Raw genomic sequence first — 11,370 nt, forward strand, 5'->3', positions numbered from 1 at the left:
GGGGCTGCAGACCCGGGACTTTGGTGTAAAAGGGGTAATATTGATTTGATTTAGATTTCTCTTCTGTTCATGCACTTTGCATTTTGTCAATTGATAAAAATAAACTAACACTTGTATTTTTTTAAAGCAGTCTTACTTTGCCGCATTTTTTCCACACCTGCCTAAACCTTTTGCACAGTACTGTGTGTGGATGATATATATATATATATATATATATATAGCGTTCCCGCTAGGCTGTTTCAGCGGGGTGCCACACCCTGCCCTATTTCTGAAGGGCAGAAAGCACCCTGCCCTTCAGCGCAGCGCCCCGCTGAAACAGCCTGCGGGCGTCCTGTCCTCCACCCACGGACCGCAGAGTCCCGCGTGAGGGGAAATCGGCAGAGCAGCGGTCACCGCCGGTGAATGGATGCATTCACAGTGACCTCGGCGCTTGGGGACAGCCCAACATGTCCGTAAGTGCCAGGCACGCCCCAAAGAGTGACGAAAAGGGGACACGCCCTTTTTGGGCACGCGCAGAAGTGCCCTTGCTCTAGGTCCGGCGTCCTGCCTGCCGCCGGACCTAGAGTGAACACACACACACACACATTTATTTTATATATTTATTATATATATGAGCTTTAAGAAATGGACATGTCGCCCAGAGTAACCAATCAGATTCTACTTAACATTTAACTAGCACCTTCTAGAATAGGGATGGGCAATAAGCAGGTCCCCAGATGTTGTAAAACTACACATCCCCGCATGCCTTGCACCAGTTTTGCTATTTGGCCATGTTAAAACGGTTGCAAGGCATGCTGGGATTTGTAGTTCAACAGCTGGAGGGACGTTTATTGCCCACCCCGGTTCTAGAAGAAAATAGCTAGAATCTGATTGGTTGCTATGGGCAACATCGCCACTTCTAAAAACTCTCACTTTAGTAAATATACCCCACAATCTTAAGATGACCATACATTATCCAATAGATGTGTATGAACTAATCTAGATCCAGACATTCTGGGTTCGACATGAATGTCTGGATCAGAGTGCGATACATAAGCACATTTAGACGATGGCCACATACAGCGTCAGGCGCAGTTATCTCGTCTATCACACCTAATTCGGGATCTGTAATATCTTGTACAGTCACTTGCATGTACGGCCCCTTTACTGACTAAATACGGCTTTAAATCGGTCACAATGCTGATTAGGGGCACTCCAGGACACTGCAATTAATAAACATAACTCTAAAGCTGCATACACACACACGCACACACGCACGCACGCACGCACACACACACGCACACACAACGATTTAGTAAATGAACGATTTTAGTAAACTATTTTAGTTCATTTTTTCAAGGGAAAAATGAACGAAAATCGTTTACTAAATGTAATGAACGATTTTTTTTGAACGACCAACGATTTTTGCATATTTCCTTACTGAAAATCGTTGAGTTGGTCAGTCTGACTGAACTACAAACGTGAACGATAATCGTTCATTGTTTTAACTCAGAAAGTGAACGATTTTTTCAACGATATCGTTATCGATAATCGTTCAAAAAATCGTTGTGTGTATGCACCTTAATCCATAAGGGATGCAGGGTGAGCAGATCAGATTAGCGCATTGATGAATTTTCAGGTGTGAAAATCAACCCAATCTATCCAGTCATAAACGTTTGGATGGTCACAGGTAGTAATAAGCTCCTGCGATTAATTAGTTAGCACAAGATGTGTTGGACAGGATGTTAGACACGGAATCTCACAATTGGAAGGAACTTCTGCTTTTTTGAAAGAACCAGGTCATGCACTTATTACATATGTATACTGTATAGTAAAGAACAGAGGGCCTGATTCAGACCCGGTCGCAAGCGCTGAGTGCTCGCAACCGGGTCGATGGTGGGCCACAGCGCATGCGCACGACGGAGTCGGCTCCGTTCGCATGCGCTAGACCTGGCTAGCGACGGGCACTCCGTCGCTCCGGGTCTCGCACCAAAGGGGCGAGCTGACGATGTTGAGCGACACCTCGCCCCCTTTGGTGGGCGGGCCGGGGGGGTGGATGCCCAAACCGAGGCGTTCCCATGAGAACGACTGCCGTTTGGGGGCGGCCCCACTGACATCACAAGTGATGTCAGTGGAGAGCTTCCGGCTCTGTTAGAACCGAAAGCTCTCTGGGGCTTGCGATGAACGAGACCCTACCACAAGGGTCTCGTCTCAATCCCGATGGTCTAGACCATCATCATGGCCGCTCGCTATAGCTGTGGGTGGTTATCCACAGCTACGCGAGCGGCCAAGAGGCCGCTCCAAAAGAAAAAAAAAGCCCGGCCCTGATTCAGAGCGAGCAGCTCTGAGTCAGACCCAAAGGCTATAGATCTACACTTGATCATTCACTGGACGCCCTGATCTATGTCTCCACCATTCCTCAGATTTATACACGTACATCCCCATCCATAACCCCACACATATGGAGGATAACAATCTATAACTAGTAATCTGAGCAGATCATATCCCTTTCTTAATAGATCTAACAGGTCCCTATCACTATTAGTATAAAAAGTGCAGTAATATACTGCCAGCTCCCTGCACAGCTATTAGAGGACGTGGTGAATGTAAAGTAGGAACTGCTGATCATGACTCACTTCCACTTTTAACATCAGCAAAGCGGAAACTCGCATTAATATGTAGAGAGGGGAGAACACTGGCCCAGTGTCTCCCCACATGCCGGTAGTTAGAGTACTATCATTGCTCAGGGTTTCACCTAAGTGAGAACCTTTTTTATGACCACAACAATATTTGTGAGCGAGTGTAGTGAAGTCACACAAACTGCCCCAGACCATTCATCTACTTCTGATCTATATTGTATAAACACACACGACGGACCTATACTGGATAATCAGCAAGTGATGAACCTACTGGCTCCTGGTCATAGCACAGTACACCACTAGTGCCCCGCCCACCGCGCAAACACAACAGCAATCGGACAAATTTAAGCTGCCAATGGGAGGAATAAATCATACTTGCCTACTTTTGAAAAGTTCAGGGAGATTGTGATAGCAGCACCTATAAGTATGTGTTACAGTGGGCGTGTCCTACTACATCTGAGAGGCGTGTCATAAACCTGACTTGCATCCAAATGTAAATGAGATAGAGATACAGATATATATATCAGCTGCATAATGGGGGTAAGATGCAATCAGGGAGATTGGTAGACGCTTCATGGAGACAGGGAGATTGCTTCTATTTCAGGGAGTGTCCTGACAATGAGGGAGAGTTGGCAAGTATGGAATAAATACCACGCTGGACCTTGTCCTGTCACCATACTACTACCTGTATATAAATATGTGATAGTGCGGGTAATAAAATTCTCAACTCCTCTCACAGCAAGGCAGGTCAGTAACAATCACAGTCTAAACATATAGCTATACGTACACATGCCTTCCACAGAATTATTATTTCACCTATATAGCCACATGCTGCAATGTTACAGTCAGTCTAACTTATACATAGCACTGCCAGCACACTCTCGCTGCCTACAGTGCAGGACCGCCAGCCATGCAGCACGCTCACTGCATATAGTGCAGAACTGCCAGCACTCACTGCCTACAGTGCAGATCTGCCAGCACGCTCACTGCATACAGTACAGAACTGCCAGCCATACAGCACGCTCATTTCATACAGTGCAGAACTGCCAGTGCTATACATGCTGACGGCATACAGTGCAGAACACCAGCAGTGCTATACATGCTCACGGCATGCACTGTAGAATAATACCAGCAGTGCTGTACAGGCTCACGGCATACAGTGCAGAACACCAGCAGTGCTGTACAGGCTCACGGCATACAGTGCAGAACACCAGCAGTGCTGTACATGCTCACGGCATACAGTGCAGAACACCAGCAGTGCTGTACATGCTCACGGCATACAGTGCAGAACACCAGCAGTGCTATACATGCTCACGGCATACAGTGCAGAACACCAGCAGTGCTATACATGCTCACGGCATACAGTGCAGAACACCAGCAGTGCTATACATGCTCACGGCATACAGTGCAGAACACCAGCAGTGCTATACATGCTCACGGCATACAGTGCAGAACACCAGCAGTGCTATACATGCTCACGGCATACAGTGCAGAACACCAGCAGTGCTATACATGCTCACGGCATACAGTGCAGAACACCAGCAGTGCTATACATGCTCACGGCATACAGTGCAGAACACCAGCAGTGCTATACATGCTCACGGCATACAGTGCAGAACACCAGCAGTGCTATACATGCTCACGGCATACAGTGCAGAACACCAGCAGTGCTATACATGCTCACGGCATACAGTGCAGAACACCAGCAGTGCTATACATGCTCACGGCATACAGTGCAGAACACCAGCAGTGCTATACATGCTCACGGCATACAGTGCAGAACACCAGCAGTGCTATACATGCTCACGGCATACAGTGCAGAACACCAGCAGTGCTATACATGCTCACGGCATACAGTGCAGAACACCAGCAGTGCTATACATGCTCACGGCATACAGTGCAGAACACCAGCAGTGCTATACATGCTCACGGCATACAGTGCAGAACACCAGCAGTGCTATACATGCTCACGGCATACAGTGCAGAACACCAGCAGTGCTATACATGCTCACGGCATACAGTGCAGAACACCAGCAGTGCTATACATGCTCACGGCATACAGTGCAGAACACCAGCAGTGCTATACATGCTCACGGCATACAGTGCAGAACACCAGCAGTGCTATACATGCTCACGGCATACAGTGCAGAACACCAGCAGTGCTATACATGCTCACGGCATACAGTGCAGAACACCAGCAGTGCTTTACATGCTCACGGCATACAGTGCAGAACACCAGCAGTGCTATACATGCTCACGGCATACAGTGCAGAACACCAGCAGTGCTTTACATGCTCACGGCATGCACTGTAGAATAATACCAGCAGTGCTGTACAGGCTCACGGCATACAGTGCAGAACACCAGCAGTGCTGTATATGCTCACTGCATACAGTGCAGAACACCAGCAGTGCTATACATGCTCATGGCATACAGTGCAGAACACCAGCAGTGCTTTACATGCTCACGGCATACAGTGCAGAACACCAGCAGTGCTGTATATGCTCACTGCATACAGTGCAGAACACCAGCAGTGCTGTACATGCTCATGGCATACAGTGCAGAACACCAGCAGTGCTGTATATGCTCACTGCATACAGTGCAGAACACCAGCAGTGCTATACATGCTCATGGCATACAGTGCAGAACACCAGCAGTGCTTTACATGCTCACGGCATACAGTGCAGAACACCAGCAGTGCTGTATATGCTCACTGCATACAGTGCAGAACACCAGCAGTGCTGTACATGCTCATGGCATACAGTGCAGAACACCAGCAGTGCTGTATATGCTCACTGCATACAGTGCAGAACACCAGCAGTGCTATACATGCTCATGGCATACAGTGCAGAACACCAGCAGTGCTTTACATGCTCACGGCATACAGTGCAGAACACCAGCAGTGCTGTATATGCTCACTGCATACAGTGCAGAACACCAGCAGTGCTGTACATGCTCATGGCATACAGTGCAGAACACCAGCAGTGCTATACATACTCACTGCATGCACTGTAGAATAATACCGGCAGTGCTTTGCACACTCGCTGCTTACGGTGTAGAACACCAGCAGTGATTTATACACTCACTAATCTTAGTACAGAGCAAAAGCTGCATATTGCACAACCAATGAACATAAATGTGGAACTCCAGCTCTGGCCTGCACACTTCCTGTCCACTAAATGTATGAAGGTTGACAAAGAAAAAACTTCCTTATATGTAGATAAGAGAAAAAGCAGGAAGTTATTATGTGGCCCAACCTACTCCTCCACCCCAATGCACACCTGAAGGTCTGATGCACAAGCACAACCCATCCAGGCCTAAGGAATGCCGATCCCATCAGTAACCCCCACAGCCCTCCGTCTTCCTGCATTCCCCAATCCCACAGCTCAGCTTTCTGGGCACAGAGTCTGGGATCCTTTCCTTCTATCCAGCTTTCACAATGCTGTCATTAGACACCAGCACAATTTTGTTTTAAAAGTTTTGCAGAATGGTCTCATTCTGGGTGCGAAAGGTTATCTCAGGTGTTCCCACGGAAATTCAAACACATCCCCACTATGTACAGTATACAGAATATAACTGCATTATACTTCATTCCGGCTGTGTGGTGTGCAGGTCTTCTGTGTATGTGTAATAGGGCCAGCCCAAACATGTTCACTCAACTACAGCACTTCAATCAATTCCCACAATTTTTTGCACACTTGACTTTTGTTGTTGAACAGTTCATAGGTGTGCACGGATAATAGTGACCCGCACACAACCCAAATGCGTCATCAGCCAAGACCCGGTCCTCAGTGCCCAGGACACAGACCCCGGGTAACATATCACAGGTCCCTCTTTACAGGATTTCTGATCTACCAGGTCCAGCAGACTCTCCCAAGCCACTTCAGCATGCCCCACACACATGACAGCACAACTGATAAATACTAAATGTCTCATATATGTAGCAATAAACCAGGAGCAGCATTAAGACACCAGCACAATCCTATGGACAATATAACACTCTGCCTTTAAGTAATAGCACCAGGAGGACATTGGGGCAGCTTAGCGCCCATACCTCACCATGTACCACATCACATACCAATCAGTGACCCCATTGCTGGCATTCACAACGTACATCTCACCCTTTACACAAACCCTCTTCACCCAACATAAACGTGCTCAATAGTATGCACCGGCCTCACCCATCATTCACCCACCACTCTGTCCACCTCACCCCTCATACACCCACTCACCACTGTGCCCTCCTAACCCATCATAGCCTCATTCACCACTAAGTGCCCTCCTAACTCATCTACATCTGTCCCCCCTCACCCATCATACACCCGCACCCCACTGTACCCTCCTAACCCATCATAGCCTCATTCACCACTAAGTGCCCTCCTAACACATCTACATCTGTCCCCCCTCACCCATCATATACCCACAATCACCACTGTGTCCACCTCTCCCATCATACACCCGCTCCCCACTGTGTCCACCTCACCCATCATACACCCACTTATCAGTGGGTTCCATGTCACCCACTAACCACTGTGTGCCCACCTCTCCCATCACACAGCAGTTCACCACTGTGCTCTGCTCACCCATCATAGACCCACTCACCAATGTGTGCCCACCTCACTAATCACACACCCACTAACCACTTTTGTGCCTACCTCACCCACTTACCACTCTGTGCCCACCTCAGCCATCACACACCTACTCACCGTGTGCTCACCTATCACACACCCACTCACCACTGTGCCCCTCACCCACCATACACCCACTCACCACTGTGTACCCACCTCACCCATCATACACCCACTCACCACTGTGTACCCACCTCACCCATCATACACCCACTCACCACTGTGTGCACTCCTCACCCATCACACACCCACTAACCACTTTTGTGCCCACCTCAGCCATCACACACCTACTCACCATGTGCTCGCCTATCACACCCACTCACCACTGTGCCCCTCTCACCCATCACACACCCAATCACCACTGTGTGCCCACCTGACCCATCATACACCCACTCACCACTGTGTACCCTCCTCACCCATCATACACCCACTTACCACTGTGCACCTCACCCATCATACACCCACTCACTAATGTGCCCTGTTCGCCCATTACACCCACTCACTGTGTGCCCATCTCACACATCATACACCAGCTCACCACAGTGCCCTCCTCCCCTATATAGCCAGTAATGACCACTATGTGCCCAGATCAGGTGGGCAGGTGTATAATGGTGAGTGTATGCCCACCTCACCCATTATACACCCGCCACTGACATATTTCTATGATGCCCAGCAGTGGTGTTATCACACATGTGCCTTCCTCGCCCATCATACCCCTGCCATATTTAGAGCAGAGGTCCCTCTGAAGGGCGATGTCTCACCCCGTGCCGCAGTCCACCACACAGGCCGGGAGCCGGGCAGCCATGTCCTGTATCGGGAGCGGCTTCCGCACAGACTGACAGCAAGATGGCGGCCAATACCCAGGCTGAGGAAACCAGAAAGGAAAGGCAACCAATCAGAGACTGAGAGCTGACGCCGATCAACTAATCAGCGTCGTAGCAATAATGACATACAGCTAATCAGTGGGTGCAAGCTGAGGCGATGTAGCCAATCACAGGAGACAGCAAGGCTACTGTAGCCAATAACTGGGGCCAGATGAGCCGCTATGGCCAATCACTGGAGGAGGCAGGGCCACTGTCACAGGGCACGATGGATAGACTGGCGAACCAATCGCATCCGCCTCAAGCGGGGGCGTGAGCCAATCAGAAATAAGAGCCAGTTAGAAAGTGGGGACGTGAATACTGTAATATTAGCCCTTTTATTATTTTTATTATTATTATTATTATTATTATTATTATGATTATTATTATTATTATTTAATACACTAGACAGGTTACTGCAAGGGGTCAATCCAATTAGCCACGATGATCTTGCCGGTGCGAGTTATCGCGGCAATGGTCGCACTTTACGGCAGCCTGGAGCCATAGGGCTTGGAGCAAAATTCAGCGAATTGGGTCTCTGAGCAGGCCACGAAGGATGCGAGGTGCCGGTCCGTTGCTGGCGTTTTAAGGCCGTTGCAACGGTAACTCGCACTCTTCGCACTTAGAAGCTGATTCAGACTCGCTTGCTAGAATGCGATCGCTCGTAGCTGGCCGATTTTTGTAATCTGTTCATGCGCGAACCAGTGCAAAAACTCGGGAAGCGATCACTCGCTGCACATAGACATCCCAATCACTCGCTGCGCATAGACAGCCCAGCAGAGTGGCAGGAGAAACCGTTTGTGAGTGATAACAGGGGCAGGCCGCTAGAAACGGGGGAGTGGAGGTGCGAACGCAGGCGTGTCTGAGGGTCTCAACGCCGTAAATTTGGCTCAGTAATATGCTGAGAGGCCCCAAAAACGGCCACGACACGCCTGCATATTTGTCGCCACTCACCGAAACCACCCCCAAACAGTCCATGACTGTCAATCACTTGCGAGCGCCATCGCCAAGATATCATGGCGCGAGCGCTGTGCAACCGCAACACATGGACAGTCGGCAGATAATCGCTCAACTGCGTAAATACTGGCATGGCGTCCACATCTGCATCCGACCCTGAGTGCGCAAACACCCGCAACACTCCCATAACACGGACCATCTCAGTGCGTCTTAGCCACCTCCCAGGAACACCCTGTACTTTTCCAAGACATTTTTATTATTATTATTATTATTACCAGTTATTTATATAGCGCACACATATTTCACAGCACTTTACAGGGAATATTTGGCCATTCACATCAGTCCCTACCCCAGTAGAGCTTACACTCTCTGGGCCTGATTCAGACCCGCTCACGAGCGCTGAGCGCTCGCAAGCGGGTCGATGGTGGCCCAGGGCGCATGCGCGAGACCCGGATAGCGACGGGCAAACCTTCGCTCCGGGTCTCGTACCAAAGGGCGCGTGCTGTCGATGTTGAGTGACAGCACGCCCCCTTTGGTGGGCGTGCCGGGGGCGTGGCTGCCCAGACGGAGGCGTTCCCATGGGAACGCCTACCGTCTGGGGCCGGCCCCACTGACATCACAAGTGATGTCAGTGGGAGTGCTTTCGGCTCTGCTTGAGCCGGCTTGCGGCAACGAGACCCTACCACAAGGGTCTCGTCGCAAGCCCGATGGTCGCGATGGTCTTGACCATCGCGACCATCTTCCTAGCCGCTCGCTATAGCTATGGGTGGTCACCCACGGCTATACGAGCGGCCAGGAGCCCGCTCTAAAAATCAAGAAGGACGGCCCTGATTCAGAGCGAGCGCTCGGCTCTGAATCAGGGCCTCTATTATACCCTACCACATGCACACACACATACACACTAGGGTTTATTTCTTGGTAGCCAATTAGCCTACCAGTATATTTTTGGAGTGTGGGAGAAAATCGGAGTATCCAGAGGAATCCCACGCAAGCACAGGGAGAATATACAAACTCCACACAGTTAGGGCCGTGGTGGGAATCGAACCCATGACCTCAGTGCTGTGAGGCAGTAATGCTAACCATTACACCGTCTGTGCAGTCCCTTTTTTGATACGGTGCATAAATATCGCACCTGTGCAAGTTTTTGGGGATATTTCCGTGCGCGCAGTAGCAAAAGATCCAGACTCAGGTTCTTTATTTGGAGCCAAAGAATATAACTTATGCCGGGCATACATTGCCAGATAAAATGCCTGTCAGCCTGCAGACATGGCGGACATATACTGTCAGATGTCTCACAGTGCATAGGCCCCGATATCTGCGCTCCGCCCCTGGGGAGGAGACATTTCCCCATTCCTTCCATGGGAAGGAACAGGGTAAATGTCGGTCTGTCGGCCGCGGCTGAGCATACACTGCCCGATGTGGCCAACATTTTAACTTAGAAATATCGCATCGGACGGGCATGCTGGACGATCCGACATCCCCGACCGATCGATATTTAACCCTTGGTCGGACACACGAACACTACAATTATCGGGGCGGTCCGTGGATATCGGGCGGAACGGCCTGATAATTGTAGAGTGTATGCCCAGCATTAGTTGTTAGTTAAGGTTCCATTCTGACATTGTGCACATACTGTATTTTATTATACATTCAAAGGGCTCTATTTACTACAATCCGCATTAAAATGCAGGTTGTAGTGTGATATTTCCGACTGAGTTCGCATTGTGAATTCAGGCAATATCAGAGGGATTTAGTAAAAATCCCCTGCAGGGACAGAGCTTGGGATAAAGCTATGTCCCTGCAAATCCCCTCCACAGCCTTATCACTGTATTTTTCGGAAAAAACACAGTGATAAGGTTCCGCATATGCGCCGACCTTCCGCCGCTAAACATCCCCACCCCAAGGCCGGCCCTACCCCACCCGTGATCGCCCCTCGCAGCTGCCCTCTTTCCCCGTGACCCCCCCTTACTTTTAATTACCTCCGGTCAGGTCATCGCCGCTCCGGTTATGTCCTCCCACCGGGGCTCCGGTCAGCTGGTCTCCCATCCTGCACTGTGTCCTGGTCAGCTGTTTAATGCTGCAGCTGACCAGGGTCACAGTGCAGGAGCCGGGAGACCAGCTGACCCTGGACTATTTTTTCTTTAGCAGTGATCAGCTTGTGGTCTGTTTAGACCACACAGCTGATCACTAGGGCCGGCTCTGGGCTCTGCTCTGCCCGTTAGAGCAGAGCAGGAGTCCGGCAACTGGGGGGGAAAGCCTGGATAACGCTACCTCCAGGTAGCGTTATTGTCAGAGGGCTTCCCCCAGGA

General features: G+C 49.9%; 1 protein-coding gene across 1 annotated transcript in view; it reads right to left on the reverse strand.

Moving 5' to 3' along the window:
* ACTR3 (actin related protein 3) overlaps positions 1-8,118 on the reverse strand; it is a 28,717-nt gene extending 20,599 nt beyond the window's left edge. The window contains exon 1 of the mRNA XM_088475497.1: positions 8,006-8,118. Within this exon, the coding sequence (XP_088331623.1) occupies positions 8,006-8,049 (44 nt within the window). The 5' untranslated portion in view covers positions 8,050-8,118. The remainder of the gene's footprint in view (positions 1-8,005) is intronic.
* Between the last annotated feature and the right edge of the window lie 3,252 nt (positions 8,119-11,370).

The sequence above is a fragment of the Taudactylus pleione genome, unplaced genomic scaffold, assembly GCF_031769625.1.
Source record: "Taudactylus pleione unplaced genomic scaffold, aTauple2 ptg000173l, whole genome shotgun sequence".
NCBI classification, from domain to species: domain Eukaryota; kingdom Metazoa; phylum Chordata; class Amphibia; order Anura; family Myobatrachidae; genus Taudactylus; species Taudactylus pleione.